The 16,253-nt window shown below is 31.2% G+C and overlaps 2 protein-coding genes across 3 annotated transcripts; both read right to left on the bottom strand.

Annotated features, from left to right (window-relative positions):
• Positions 1-3,015: 3,015 nt before the first annotated feature.
• On the bottom strand, positions 3,016-16,126 carry LOC129222237 (p53 and DNA damage-regulated protein 1-like). 2 transcript variants are annotated; one of them, XM_054856718.1, is made up of 4 exons: positions 15,994-16,126; positions 10,212-10,340; positions 8,421-8,533; positions 3,016-3,233 (listed from the first exon to the last, which is right to left on the bottom strand). In XM_054856718.1, exons 2-4 carry the CDS (start codon positions 10,337-10,339, stop codon positions 3,067-3,069), a joined length of 408 nt encoding a protein of 135 aa, XP_054712693.1. In that variant the 5' UTR covers position 10,340; positions 15,994-16,126; the 3' UTR covers positions 3,016-3,066. The 2 variants fall into 2 exon arrangements, with proteins under 2 accessions (XP_054712693.1, XP_054712692.1); XM_054856717.1 differs by lacking the exon at positions 15,994-16,126 and adding an exon at positions 10,928-11,091.
• Positions 11,453-12,656, bottom strand: LOC129222236 (G patch domain and ankyrin repeat-containing protein 1 homolog). Its single transcript, XM_054856716.1, has one exon. It carries the CDS (start codon positions 12,634-12,636, stop codon positions 11,605-11,607), a length of 1,032 nt encoding a protein of 343 aa, XP_054712691.1. The 5' UTR covers positions 12,637-12,656; the 3' UTR covers positions 11,453-11,604.
• Positions 16,127-16,253: the final 127 nt, after the last annotated feature.

The following is a 16,253-nucleotide window of genomic DNA, read 5'->3' as shown; positions in this document are numbered from 1 at the left end:
GCATTAAGGAAAAAGAAACATTTAATTATGGATGCGAAGCATGTGGGAGGGAGAAAAAATTAAGTGTTAAAAGAAAGCCTTTTTCCAAAAAAAAAAAAAAAACAACAACAAAGCAATCTATTAAACTAAGGTTTTCCCTGCTATAGTGAAAAATGAAAACAATTAACAAAATAATGAATCAATATTCAGGCTTATAGGCCATGATTAAAGCTCTCTGGATTTTGATTGAAGTCCTCATTGAACAGGGCGCCAATATCTGATTTATTGGCACTGATTGGTTTATTCTGGTTGAAAGATAGGCTTCTTAAGATTATTTTCAAAACACTTTTTTTTTTTTTTTTTTGTATTTTCCCCCAAAATTTTCTTTTATTTTTTTTTACAGAATATATGCATTGAAATGTGCAATCTTTTTCAGAACCTAAACTTGAAATTGTTGCCTGCAAATTGCCAATCGTTACCAGTGCAAAACAATGTTTTGTATATTATCTCTGTTCAAAACTAAAGTTTTTTAATTTTTTGCATTAGAGAGAGTAAATTAGTATTACTTCATAAAAAGAAATTTCATACAACTTTAACAGCACTGAACTAAAGATAAAATTTAGACCTTACGATTTTCTGAGTTAATTGAAATTTAGAACACATCTTTAGTTTTAGTGGAGTACAAAATTATGCAAAGGCTCAAAATTTGTACCAGAAAGTAACAAATGTTTTGCTATATTATAGAAAATATCACCAGGTGTCGTAATATATCTACGATGGGCTCTATTCTGGACACTTATGGGACCAAACATCAGTGCTAAAATTTCTTGTGGTGTTCATTATAGAGAGACTGGTAATTTATGTATAGTATATGTATTCTATTGTGTTAATTGACTAATTTGTGCCAATTGCCAAGATTGAGGCTGAATTTAGAATTAGCGGCTAGCAAAATGTCAAACTCAACTCAGTCGGACCTAAACTCAGCATCTCTTTTTTTTTTAATTAAAAAAAGTTTTATATAATGTTCAACAATAAAATAATACAATACAACCCATGGTGTATTACCTGGGGGGGGGGGGAAGGCGAGTAATTTTTGTGTTCTTCTAGTGTGCATCTTCATGCAACATAAATGTTGTTAGCCCATTTTTTTAAGTGGCAAGGTTTTAAAAAAATAAGGGGTGTGGGTGATGCTCAGCCACATAACTCAGCAGATTCTGAGTCTCTGGCCATATTGTGCTAAAATTAAGAAAATGTCCTAGTTTTTGAGATTCCTTTACAAAAATCTTTCTATCCCCAGTCCTCCACCTTTACTTTTTTTTTTTTTTGTACTTAATTTCGTGACCAACACATCAGTTTATGTGTGTGTGGGGTGGGGGTTCCCCCACACTTGCTTATTTTACATAATAAGGAAGTGTTATAGTAGCTGTTTGGGGTTCTCACAGGCTCCAATGTTGAGCTGCAGATGCTCAAAGCCCATCCATTATTTACAAGTGTTCCATGACTCCTCTTCTAAGAAAGTACTGAGATGTTACTAAATTAAAGGCAAAATTCTTTATTTTTATATTGAAAGAAATTTTTATTTCTGCTTAATATTGCCAACTTAGTTTTGACAGAAGAAATATTAATAACAGTTATAATTTCAAGGGAAGAGTGTACCTGTAATTTTTCTCATCGTTTATCAAAAAAAAAAAAAAAACTTATCCTTAACATAATTTTCAAAATATTGATAAATTTTAAAAACACCTAAAGAGGCCTCTGTTCCTCACTTCATTTTACCATTAATACCCTGATTATCATTAGGATAAATTTATGAACGTTTTTCAATTGATTCATAGGGGTCTCTGAATTCCGACTGCAAACATGATCAGTGTATAGAGAGATGATGATTGAACAATGTTGAAAATAGAGTTCATAGTGTGCTAAGAACAAAAATTCGTAACTGCATGTTTCAGCAAAATCGAATTACTGTTGTCAGGTGGTTCTTTGAAACATATTTTAGCTAAATAGTGTTCTACAGCCATTTGTGAAAGGAAAATAGTTCTCAAAAATGTCTGAAAAAGTTTTATCTGAATCAAGTATATGGAGGTGCATAACTTTAAACAGCAATTTATCCATTTTATGTCAGTTACAGATACCACTTTTACTCTTAACATGGCAGAATATTGGGATGTTCAGAGTGCAAAAGATCATACTGTGTTAAGTCCATGGAGTTTTGCTGGGACCATTAAACTGTGCTCAGAATATTAAGGTGTTCACATTAGTGAGTATTGAGATAAAGAGTGCCTGCTGTACATGTCAAAGCAGTTATGACCAACCCCTGAAAAAAATTCTGATTTTTTTATGACCAGTTTTGCTTAAATGTATCTAAACTTATTTTCAGAGATAAAAAAGATTTTATTGCAGTTACTAAGCTAATATTTTAATTAGTTTGTATCATGTCTTCTCAACAAATAGCAATGCAAATTTCATGAAGCTTTCACAACAAATTACGAGTTGACATGAGCAAGTACTACCCTCTCCATATCTTTAAAATTGAATAAGATAAAAACGCAAAAAACTGCAGAGGATGGCAAAAGAGTTGAATTTCTAAATGGCAAAAAGGTGGCACAGGTCATTTGTAGGATCACTCATCATCTAAAACATTCTTAAAAGTTCATAAATTGGCTAATTATTTCTTGTCAACAAAATGATTTACAAGTTTTTGAATTAGAAATTGTCAGCAAGTTTTCCACACAGCATATAACTTTCAGATTTGGTGGTTGTAACCTTAGAATAGCAATATCCACATAGCAGTCTTGTAACCTGTTTGCAACACACCTACCAAAACATAACCCAATTTTTTACCAGTAACATACAGATCTACTAGCCTTATGGTTTTAACTGGTGTTTTTGTACATTGCTACATCAACATTTTGAATTGTTTAAACATGAATTACTAAAAATTATATCGATTCATTAATTAGATTGTATGCATAAGCATTTCAATTTTCAATGTAGTACAACTATATTTCATCTTCATAGAAAAAAAACGCCTCATTGGTAATTATTCTGAATTTATTTACATGAACAAAATGTTACATACATGAATTAAGTGACTGTAGGCAATAGGTGTCTCATAGCTTTCATTTCTTCTTTTGACAAAGGTGTTAAATTAAATTTGTGTTCCGATTTTCCTTCTAGTTTCCTTAGGTTATCAACTTTAACTTTTAAGTTGTCTCTTAAACTGTTAATTTCATCTTCAATCATTTTTTCATCTAAGAGGAAATAATTTTTATTTAGAATATAACAAACAAAAAATAGGATGAAAAAAAACATGAAGAATAAAAATGTACTTAATGCAAAATAAGTTTCAAAATTCATGTTAAGATATTAAAACTTTTGAAAATGAGTAACATTTATTTTATCCTCTAATAATAAAAACCAGGAATAATCAAGGAATTGTGGGGCATGGGGGGGGGGGGGGATCTGGAAATGAATTGACTGAATTTCTGGCAGTTTTCAAGTTAAACAATTGTACAGCCTATATTATAATTTCTCTCTGTGCATGTACATTTTGAATTCAGAGTCTCTTCTTTAGCTTGCCTTCAACCAGTTACTTTTCTCAAAATATTAGGAATATGAGGAGTTACATTTTGTACTTTTTGGTTAATCTACTAGCACTATCTTGTACTCTCTGGTGTGTTAGCGTGCACACATAATGCTTCAATCTAAAAAATGTTATATGGGTTTTTTAAAAAAAAATTATTATATATTTTTTGAGTCTCTAGTTGCTTGTGTGTGAGAAAAGGATAAGTATGTAAGTTTTCTACTAGAAAAGATAAAATATTAAAATGTTTGAAAATAATAGTAAAAACAAAAGTAGTGATGATCAAATGATACCCCACATAGTAAACGAAAATAAGCAAGTTTTAAACAGGGGCATGCAACTGGTTTTCGAAAAGCATAAGTTATCCAGATTGGAACTTAAAAAGCATAAAAAGCACTTCAAATGCATAAAAGCTGGCAAGCATGCATTATTCTTCCACTTTTTTTTTTTATAATATTCAACATTCTTCCACATTTTTAGTTTCACAATGCAGAACTCTATAAATTACAGCAAATTTAAACATTTTCCGAAGGAGATTAAGCCTGAAAAGCTGGTATACTAATTCTCAAAAGTAGGATTTTTACTTTTCTTACTTTCTTAAAATATGAGCCCAGAATAGTACTTGAAGCATTCTTGAACGGAAAGCATGACAACAGTTCAACAAATAAGTGCCATTGTTTTTAGAAACAGGATAGTTTGTAGACATTTAATGTATTTTCCAAGAAGGAAATAAGTAGCTAAAATAGACCAATATGTACAAACGTTTAATGGTTTTGTTTCAAATTACCCAAGACTACGTGTAAAGTTAAACTTTTTAGTTTGGGTACTAAATATCGGCCTAATTTTCGTATTAATTTCCTAATAGCTTTTAAAAAGGTTACATTTGAACTTGAATATTTTCTAAGAAAAATCTCCTATTGTTTTAATGTTCCACATAATGCATTTCTTGAATATAGACATCACTTTTTAATTGAACTGAAATCACGTTTACGTGATATTGTTAACACCAAATCTTCATACTTCCATCTTTCTGCTGATGAAAATAATGCCATCAATGATTTTAAAAAAGCTTTTGCCTTTACAGTTGTTGATAAAGCCAGTTCTAATTACTCTATCTGCTGCAAAAAATTATATGCTAATATTTTGAAAAATGAACTAGAAAAAACCACCACTTATGTTTCCTCCAAACTTAATGAATCCTCCATCATCAAAAAATTTGCTGCTGCGTACAAACTTTTTAAATTGCCACGTCCCGATTCTGTTAACTTACCTTACTTATATGCAATTCCAAAATTTCATAAAACACCTGTTGGATTTCGCTTTATTTGCTCTGCCACCAACACCATTGGAAAAAATCTGAGTGTAAAGCTTGAATAGTTTCTCAAAAAAATTCTTGAACAACTTAAACTTCAACAAATGAATTGGCTCTGGATTGTTAATAATAGTGTTGAAGTCATCAATTTACTTAATATGCTTGATATAAATCACTTAGAAACTTTTGATTTTGAAAACCTCTTCACCAATATCCCACTCATTGAACTTTTTTCCTGTTTCAGAACTTTTTACAGGGTTGCCACGGAAGTTCAAGAATGAAATTCCCTGACATTTCCAGGTTTTCCAGGTGGTTTTGGGAAAAATTCCAGGTTATCGATCTCCACCTTCATTTCGCAACATTAATATATACATCTCAAATTTTGATAAAACTTACCTCATTTTCAAACTTTACATACAATGGTTACCAAATTTAATTTACTCAAGCTGAAATAATCAAAAATATGTACTAAGGGTGGTTCTAATTTTTTTTTTTTTTTCTCTCAGCTCGAGTCCAAGACACCCCTTATCTTTTTTAAACTTACTTATTGTGCTGTAAAAGTTTTAGCTTCTTACTCAAATTTTAAGAGGTTGCTCAATGACCCCTTAATTTAACATTAGCCCTAGAATAGAAAAAGTCAAATTTAGAAACATTTAATTTCCCCAGCTGTTTTTTTTTTATGTAAGTAATTATTTTATTGCAATGAATATGCATATAACTCGTGTAGATTATAGTATGTAACATTGTTTTTTCAGTTCAATGTATTTTTTAACACCCTCCCCATACTTTTGAAGTTTGGGGAGGGGGTCGAGCACCCTCTTTCAGTTGGAATAGGAAGTTAAAATCCAGTATTTTACTATCCACAAGTCTAAAAACATTGAGTGGTGTCCTGTTTTCTAGGAGAAACCTTTTTTTTAAGTGTATTTTTGAACAATCCTAATGTACTAACACAAGTGAAGCAAATCACTGTAATAAACAATTAATGTAAATGTAGCATATCTAATTTTCAATAGCGAGGAGCCACTGCCTTACATCAAGTGAAAGAACTGCGAATTTAATAATTGTGACATCTGTATCACAAAAATAAAGTTAATCTTTTCAGTTATTGCCTTCCACCCCTCCAATATATTGAATTCACAGCGCTTTTACACTTTGGCCTGTAAAAAAAATCATGCATCTTTTAGCTTCACATAATTCCCCTGTTTGTTGCTCATAAAACAGGGGTGCTCCCCCCCCCCCCCAAGCACAATGGCACAATCCTCCCCCCCCCCCCCAATATTTCTGAACGCTTTAGTGCTTTTTTTTATTTTTAACCCTCTTTTTTTTATTTTTTTTTAAACCTATTTATTTATTTTTAATTATTATTGTTGTTTTGAAAGAAAAGTGTGCTCGCTCCTCCGCAATAAAATACACACACACAGATGAAAATAATAAAATAAAATAATTTGAGCAAATAATTTGAAAAATAAAGTAAAATAAATAATTAAAACATCCCCCCCCCCCAAAAAAAAATTTTTTTTTGATGGCGCAATTTGCATCATAATCACTCCTGTGGGCACCCTGTCATAAAGTTAAATTTTGAGCAATGATCAGAAACTTCTCTGATGTGAAAGATTTTTTTAAATCGGATTACTTTTATTTTGAAAGAAAGAAGCGCACTGAAAGTCTTTAAAGATCACCACCAAAATACTAAGAGATTAGCAATACTTCTGTAAAAAAGAAACTTTCTAACTTTAAAATCGTCTAATGAACTAAATTTACAGAACAAAATTGTTTAGAAGAATACAATTTCATTAATCAATTTAAAGAAATAATATAAAATATGAAAGAAAAGATTATTGCATCTCATTAAGAACTCCAGTCGCACTCGCAGACAAAACAATGTACTGTGTATCATAACAACTTCAGAACTGCTGACGTAAACAAGCAGCGTTTAAACAGAGCCCGCTCAAACTAGGAAGAAAAGAACCTTCTGCGCATGTCCGCCACCGACGCCAATGACAGAGAGTTGATAAAAAGAACTGCAGGGGGAAGAAGAAAGAGGGAATGACAAAAGGACGAATGGGAATGGGAATGGCGGCGGCGAAAAGAATAAGGTTGAAAGTTTTTTTTTTTTTTTTTTTTTTACCGCGGGCCGCGCTAAGAACGATCGGAAATATGCAATTTTTCATTTTCCCTGACATTTCCCTGATTTTCGGCCATTTTCATTTTTCCTGACAATTCCAGGTTTTCCCGGTGCGTGGCAACCCTGTTTTTAATTCAGTCAAGGATTCCCTTGATTTTAATGAATTGTTTTTTCTTGGTCTTTTTAAATTTTGTATTTTCAATAATTTTTTCAAAAATGGTAATTCATGTTTTCTTCAAATTAATGGCATAGCAATGGGAGCTAATTTTAGCTCTATATTAGCCAACCTTTTTCTTTTATATTATGAACAAAAATATTTAATTGACAATCCTTCCTCTACACCTCTTTGTTGCAGATACATTGATGACCTTTTGTGTATAAATTTTCCTAATTTTTCTGAACTCAGCAAAACTATTTATCATAGTTCATTAACGCTCAAAAAGACCAATTCTAATCATAATAGCTTTAATTTCTTGGATATCAACATACAAATTGACTCATATTGTTCCACTACAGTCTATGATAAAAGACGTGAATTCAATTTGACAGTTAACAGTTTTACAAGATTTTTCCTCCTGCCTAAGTAAAAAGGTTTTTATTGGCATTATTGTTTCGCAAGCTATCAGAATTAAAAGAATTTGCAATACCATTTCTGCATTTAAGCAAGAAATTTCAGTACTCAAAAACTTACTTTTTAATAATAACTTCCCTAAAAATCTAGTTGAAAACATCTGCTTAAGTATAGCCTTCGATGAACATTTCGCTTCTTTTGAAACTGTTTAACTGTGTAAATGTATGATACAACCGTGACAAACCATTTTTTTATGAATCACCGTGGTGGATGATTTTTACACGTGCGAAACAGGTGACTCGGTATGTCTATGGACCGATTTCCGGATATGTTTTTATGTTTTTAATGTTTTGTTGACAAATGGATTGGCTTTTTTATCAGGCTGAACAATGGACAGGATTTGTTTACGCGGATTTCAAGGTAAGACAATTTTGTTATTGGCAGGTACTGTCCCGTGGAAGGCTAATTATCGGAACTTGTTTTCCTAATTAGTCGAGGCGAAACCCCCTGCTTTTAGTTTTAGGTTTGAGCTCTAGTTTATTGTTTTTAGCTTAGCAAGTGGTGCATTTGCCCATTGTTACTCTATATTACATGTACTGGAGCTTAAGCATTCTCTTCTAGTTTATAGTTAAAATTTTGGTCTTTTGACCATATTTAATGAATCCTCCACGGCTGATGAGCTCTGGACTCACTCTTTTTCTATTCCTACTTAATAGCTGTTTGCATTTTTCCTTTTTATCATCATTTGTTATTTATAATTTGTTTAATATTTGTAATTCTGTTTGCTTAATTTGATATATATATATATATATATATATATGAAATTAGAAGAAAAAAAATAGTATACCTTTCTCAACAATGGTCAGAGCTTTTGTAGTATGGCATTTGATGAACATATTACCAAAACACAACCATGTTTTGGATGTTGGTCGATCTTTTTTCAGTTCACTTTGTAAAGCTCTGTAAGAGAAATTTAGCAATTAATTTTAGAGCAAAAACCATACTCAAGAAAAATTCATTAAGAAGGTTACAAGGCTACTTGCAGTGTTTTCAATAAAATTATGTGAAACTAACTTAGAATATATTTTTCTTTAATTTAAATACTGCCTAGTTTTCTAATAGTACATTTGCAATATATTATGCAACAATAATAACTGGCATACTGATATAATGATTGCTAAGCATTATATTAAAAGCAGGCTGTTGAGAAAGAGAAAGGAAAAGTGAATTTTATTTATTTATTTTTTTAGCTGGGGATTTATGATCCTATTACCTTAACATTTTTTTTTAATTCAGTTTAAAGCTATTCTTGCTCATTTAATTAACAAATAAAGTATAGCAAAAAGTGTTTTGTATAACATCAGCGTTAGAAATTACTGCTGCTCCACTGGTCCCAGACCAGTAAAACCTGCTTCGGACCACCATAAAAAAATAACTGGTGGTCCCTGGGACCACCAACCGCTATCTATTTTTGATTACACTCTGCTAGAAAAAATTTAAAAGCATTTGCCTAGTCAATGTTTAGCTATTTATTAGTCAAACAGTTGGTTAACTTCTTTTACAATTAAGTTTTTTTCTTTTTCAAAAGTTTTATATAGTTTTAAATCACACATGAACATTTTACTCAATATTTATCACACTTGGATGGGAAAATAACGTCCTGAAACTAAGTAAAAATGATCAAATTAAATTCAAATTTTTGGTTGCCTGTTTTAAGGGTTGTTTAATGGAATTTGTTTTCAGACCGTATACTTGGCAGATTTAAATGTTTATTGCCAAGCTTTGCCAAACAAAAATTTTAAATTTTGAAACATTCAAGTACATTAAAAAATCCTCATCAGTAGAAAAATGTGCTTATCTGTTTTGGATTGTTATTTAATATTCAGGGTTCACATTGTTATTTAATATTATGTTTACCATTTTGAACATTTAAGACTTTTATTTAATGTTTAATCAATAAGCTAAAAATGAAACAGTTATATTTAAAAAAACTTAATAAATGTAATCATCATAAAGTGTAAATAATTTTTGGTATAAATATACTTAGTGTTTAATTTAAAGCGGACCAGTGAGGTTGTTGAGGACCAGTACATATTCATGTTGACTGGTTCGAAGGACCAGTTGGATTTTTTTACTGATTTCTAATGCTGAACATGAAATATTGGTTGATAAGAAATAATACTAAGTATCTCAACAAAATATTATGTTATTTCACGCTTGACACTGTCCAAAGCAGATGACCAAATTTATGACATTTGCTTTTTTTTTTTTTGGAATTTATTTTAAAGAGATTTTCATTTCTGCATTAATAAGTTATGCATGATTGAAATAATGAGTCAAATTGTTAACAACCATTTTAAGTTGTTAGAAAAAATTTCTTTAAAAAATAAAATATTTTCCTGTTTGCGTAATACTTTGTTACACAATCAATGTTAATTTCACAAAGAAGTTACATTGACCTTCACTTAAACTGATATTTGTGATGTTTTAGTAGCAATGACTAATAAATTCTATTCGGCCACTGGTTACCAGAAAACTTCCCAACTTTAATTTTTACGCTTCCACTTTTTGGATACTTTATACCATAAAGGCAGCAAGAAAGAAATAAGTCAAATATACCAACAATTGCATAGTTTACCTTTTACCTTCCCTGAGTGCATTGTTTCTTCTACTATAATCTATAATTCTTTCTTTGTCTATCAGAATATCTTGACCAGCTTCTTCTAGCTGAGAAACATAGTCTATATATTCAAGACTGTTTTCCATCCTGAAATTAGACAATCACGTGAATAAAACCAACATGTTTTAAAGGTTGATCTACAAATGAAATTTTACATTTAATAAGAAAGTTTTATTTTACTAACTATAATTTTTTATTACTGATATCAAATACAGTGAAACCTGTGTATAACGATACTGTCTATAACAATAAACCTATCTATAACGATATTTTTCTTGGTCCCAGCAAAATTTCAGCATGGATAATCAAACTGTCTAAAATGATAACCTGTCTATAACAATATTTTTTTTAGGTCCTAACAGTATTGTTGTAGACAGGTTTTACTGTATCATGAAATCACCTATAAATACTTTTTTGAATCCTTCTTGAAAAATAGCAGTAAAAAAGTTGCTCCTCATTAAATTATTTTGCAATGCTTCTAACAAGAAACGAAGGACACATATGGGTGTAATGGATATCAATACATCCTTTATTGAGAATGATTTGAAGTTTTGAATAACATTTCTTTCCCGGGAGAAGGCATGGCCCACATCACACAGAAAAGCTCTACTATCATACATAAAATGAATACAAAACTATGTTACAAATACCCTGCAGTTACATTTGTTACATACCATTCCAAGACTTCCAGCATAGTTCTTTTTCTTTCTTTCTTTTTTTTTTTTTTGATAACCCTCACATCTGAATATCAATGATTTCTCAAGAATGTCTTCATAAAATGTCCATACTTATCTAGCCAGCAAAATTTATTATCAATCAAAAATGTCTGCACTGTTAAAATTCCAGGTGCAATAATAAACAAATGAAGAAATCTGGTAGCGTAATTTAGCCAACAATGATATAAAAGACACGTAATCCATAAACCACTAGATGAACAGGCAACTTTCTTTGATCCATTTAGCCAGTACAGGTGATTAAAAAAATAATAATAAAAAAGAAGTACTAATTTATAAATGTTAACTTTTCATTGCATAATTCTTGCCAATAATTTTTTTTAATTTTATCAAAAAATATGCAGAACTGTTATCACAATGTTGTGAAGAATTTTTAACACTATGCAGAGGCAGTACGCCTAGACATTTAATGTCCACTTGTTAATGTGTGATTTATCATCACAGTAGTTTAATGCTCTGAAGCAACATAAAGGCACTAATTTTTTTTAATGTTTTTTAAGTTTTGTTTGGAAAACTACTAAAATATAATCTATAGGAGCAGATATGTACTTATGGCATCATTTTGTAATTGATTCCATTGTTTTCAGCTTCACAGAAAAAGAAATCCAGTTTAATTATCAATCACAATGGAATTGTCTGCGAAAAGATATCTCCTTTTGACGTTGCTTTAAAGCCATCTTGCGTCTTTCTCTATTCTTTAATGTTTTTTCTCTTAACAAACTTACAGGGGCTGCTTGATGCTTAATTGAAGATGGATCATTAGGACCAAAATGAGTAATTTTGGCAGTTTCTTTTGTCCTACCAATACAACCACGATCTTTCTTCAAAACAGATTTTACGGGAAATTTTCTACCATCTTCATTGATTCCAAGCCCCTTATCTTTGTCCCATCCACTTTTAAGCATAATTTGGAACCCTTTATTATTTTCAGGAATGTGATAAAATGTCGAGTTTTGAGCTTTAGAAGAACTGAATAAATGAGCAATACTTTTTTCATGAGACACAATAGATTCTTTAAATGATAATGAACACTCCTTACAAAATTTTAACTCTGCTTCGTCAGAATTTTTAAGAACAGCATCTGATATTTTTGAAACTTGAATGCCATTACGAAGAAGATCTATCACCTGAAGATGATTCCCTCTTTCAGCAATTTCAAATACAGTCAATCCTTGCTTGTTTCTTATTGATAAATCAGCACCAAAGTCTAATAAATACTTTACAATACTATAATGACCTTCCATGGCAGCACACATAATTGGTGTCCATCCATAAGCATCTTGTTGATTTATGCAACAAGTTTGCTCTAAGCACTTCTTAATTTCTTTTAAATTACCTTCTTGGGCATAAAAGAATACTTTGTTTGACAAGATATCTACAGATTTTGGTGGAGAAATTGATTCAAGCTTCTCAGAAATTTTTTTGCTAGCAATATTTTTTTGCCGACTGCTGCTTTTAGCAGAATTTGGATTCTTACAAATAGATGAAGAAGATATTATTGTATTATAGAAAATACTAGCTTCTTCCCCATTTAAAGTTGATCCACATCTTTTTTCTGCTGTTTCTGGTGTTTCATTATCTTCAAAGGTAGGGGAAACAAATGGTATAAATTGTAAATCATGCCGACTCTGATATGGTGGTGCTGCCATCTTTTTTGCTGTTTGTTCCATTACCAACTGAAAAGAAGAATCTAAATGTAAATTTTTAATTAAATTAATAGTACAGAGCTACAGTTAAAGTAGCAATAAGTTTTACTGAAAAGTTAACCTTATTACTATCAGTAGTATTAATAGTATATAGTTTTAACATTAAAAATTAAGTCCATGAAACAGTCTTAAAATTTAATAACAGGTAAAATGTAACTGTTAATGTTTATCAAAAGCACATTTTAACATCTTTAAAATTTACAAAAATGCTGAAAAAATAATAATTACTATACATTTAGAATTCAAAATAATGTAAAAATTGAGATTTTCATATAACTACTTTGATTCATTGGAGAAACAAATTTCCAAGGACATAGAAAGTATCTGTAATTGAGATTGAAAATGCTTACATGTATTTTTTTTTTTCCCTGAATGTACTTGCACATATAGAACACCGGTCATTAGTTTCAATATACACTTGTGAAAAAAAGCGAATAATGTTTTTGATACGTGAAATACACCGCCAGCTCAGTCATTTCCAGCCGGGGACTGCAGTTTCGTGCTTATTAGCACTCATCAGCCCGGCATAGGAAAGTGACTGAGCCGGAGATGGAAAACCTCATAAGGAAGCCAATTTACTGAATAATGTTTTTGATGTTTATGTTTTTTGCAATGAGGGTTTTGTTTTGATAAAATATAGTTGTAAGATTAATCTCAATCACATTTTGTTAGGATTAATAAATTATTTCTCCTCAATTAAATTCTTAAAATGAAAAAAGGTGGGAAAAGAAATATTTAGGGAAATGCAGAATAAAGCAATAAATGCAAATTTTGTAGTCAATTTAAATTCTAAATAATGGGAATCACATTACATACATTCAGAAGTGTATGCACTCATGATTAACATTTCTAAATGTTTTAAATCCTCCACAAGCTGCAGGGAGAGCTTTGTAAGGGTCCTGCATAAAGGATGTTGATTTCCAACTGCCCTCTCGACTAATTATGCTTTCCTGCCATTATATCTTGGTAGCAGGTTTCCTAGAAGCAGGGTTGGGTTTTGGACTGTCCAAAACTGGTTTAGGACAGACAGGTGGTTTTTTTACCGTCCAAAACTCTCTAAAACTGCTTAAAGTGTCCGAAACTGTCCAAAAGGATGCTATAGCTAAAGAGATGTTGTCAAATCAACTGGTGTTTGCTGAAATATTCGTAATACATAAATATAGCAGGGGTCTGGCCAGAGGATATTTGGGTCTGTTAAAGGACCCTTCACAAAATTCTGATCAACCAAAACGGACCTTTTACAAAACCCCGATCAACCAAAACAGACCCTTCACAAAATTCTGATTAACCAAAACGGACCTTTCACAAAATTCTGATAAACAAGAATCGATTTTTCACAGCTTGTTTAGTGATGCTCCTGCAAGTGATAAATAATTGCTACTGCCAAATAAATATAATGCTTGTTGTTTGTTTCTTCAAAAGAAATTAACAGCTGAAAATAAGTTTGGTTTTAAATAATTTTGTAAGTTTGTTTTATCACAGCTAATTAGCAGCGGTGTTGTTGTAAACTTTTCTGAAAAGGCGTTGGTAAGCACTTTTCTCCCCCCCTCCCCCTCGCTCATGATTTAATAAACAATAATTATAATATATATCAGCGAAATGAACTTAGAACTGTAAGGGTGGGGAAAAAATATGATTGCTTCAGATAGGGTTACCAACTTCAAAATTATCCCCATTTAGCATTTGGCATTAAACCTTTATAATGATTTGATTAAAAAATATTATCATTTTACCAGCTTGTCAATATTTGTGGTGCGGTGCGATGTTTAACTGTTATTTTGGGTGAAAATTATATGGGTTTGATTTTTCGATGCTAACGGAAAAAATGCGCTTATTTCAAATTACTTCTAGAAATGTCTCGCTTGAATAAACTAAAATTTCCAACACCTTGTTCCAAAAAATTTATTTTTGATTTTTCTTTATCCAAAATTTAAGTTACTTTCCCATTGTAGAATATGTTGCTTATCATCTTTTAACATTTTTAAAACAGGATTGTTTTTGCAATTGTGTTAATGCAAATTCTTCCCCCGTTTTGTCGTTGTCATAAACAATTCCAAAAGAAGCTCATTCTGCATTTAAACGCTGTGTCTATATCAGCTTGTACATTGCAGGGTTTTTCTAATTGACTACATTTGTGAATTCAATTTCTCTTGCAGTAATAAGATAGACATCGACTACATTTGTGAATTCGATTTCTCTTGCAGTTACAAGATAGACAAGCGAGTTTGATTTGTCATAATTATCGAATTTGTCTCCTTATTTGCTACTAAAGTGATTTGCATTAATTTGTTGCTTATTTTGCTTTTTGATGTGTGCTATAATTGCATGCTGACATAAATTATCTTCAAAGCTGAAATTGATTTGCTAGCCAAAAGGGCATGAAACTTAAGCAGCAATTGAAGATGATAAAATATCTAATGTTGCACTTGGAGTTCTAAAATTTCTTTTTAAGACTGAGTTTGGCATAGAAAAATAAGTTGAAGTTAATACTTATATTATTCACATAAAAATAAATAAGAAAAACATCTAAAATACCAGAAAAATACTGACCCAGAATTACCCCCCTAAACTGGGGTATAAATCAGCATACTTTTATGCTAACTTTTTTTAAAAAAGAAGAAAAAATGTATGTAGGTATGAAAAGCTTAGACCATTTGCTATTAAAAAACAGCCCCAACAAAATTATTCCTTCAACAGTGTTTCATCAACACGAATCTTGAAAAAAATCACGATTTTCCGAAGCAATGTTATTTGAAGATGTTTATATAGAAGTGTGAAAATTATTTTTTCTCTTATTTACTTCACTGTTGCATTGTTTTTGACCTTGGTATAGGAAAATTGAATAGGATGACTTAGCATAACTTAGTTTTTTTTTTTAAGCATTTTTTAAAAGTAAAGTTGGTGACCATTATTTACCCCGGAAAGAGAGTGACCCATAATTCCCCCTTATGACTGCTCTAACCCTGCTTTTAACCCTTTGCTACTAAGTTCATGTAATTCTGCTATTGTTGTGCAAGTAAAGAAAACCAAAACTGATCAGACTTTTAATTCATTTTAAGGGAAATTAATTTCTGCACAACTGGTAAAGGGGAAAACAAAAGTCATTCCCGCATGAGAATCTAATCGATCTCAGTTTTCCCCATGCATTTGTAACATTGGCTCTTAAAAAGTTTTATGAAACCTTACGTGTTTCACGAAAAAGCAGTGTCAGAAACACAGACAGATAGAATAAGTGAGCACATGAAGAATTAGTTTTCATATTTGTTATAATAAGAAGCTTTGAAATTAAGATGTAGGTACCTTAAAAATTCAAAATTCAGCTAATATAATTATTATTTCACAGATGACACAAATCCAAACATACTACTGATCCTGTCCTGTTTTCGCTTCATTGCGTTTCACGCTTTTTGTTTTTGCAAAGGCTGCGTTCGATTACTAACCGCAGCGTTCTATCATGGTTGCGTTCGACGAGCTCGACCAAGAGCGACCAGTTAGTTAATCACGTGACAGCTAATGATCACGTGCTCCAATCAACCAATCATCAGCTTAAATGGTAACCG

Source organism: Uloborus diversus, chromosome 5, assembly GCF_026930045.1.
Source record: "Uloborus diversus isolate 005 chromosome 5, Udiv.v.3.1, whole genome shotgun sequence".
NCBI lineage: Eukaryota > Metazoa > Arthropoda > Arachnida > Araneae > Uloboridae > Uloborus > Uloborus diversus.
This window is presented reverse-complemented; position numbering and strand designations above follow the sequence as displayed.

What these genes read in the sequence shown, in the direction of transcription:
- LOC129222237 (XM_054856717.1), bottom strand. Translation starts at nt 10,947, where the DNA reads ATGCTGGAAGTCTTGGAATG. An exon ending in ATGCTGGAAGTCTTGGAATG is followed by an intron (nt 10,341 to 10,927) that starts GTATGTAACAAA and finishes GTCTAATTTCAG; the next exon opens with GATGGAAAACAGTCTTGAAT. An exon ending in GCACTCAGGGAAGGTAAAAG is followed by an intron (nt 8,534 to 10,211) that starts GTAAACTATGCA and finishes TTTCTCTTACAG; the next exon opens with AGCTTTACAAAGTGAACTGA.
- LOC129222236 (XM_054856716.1), bottom strand. Translation starts at nt 12,636, where the DNA reads ATGGCAGCACCACCATATCAGAGTCGGCATGATTTACAATTTATACCA.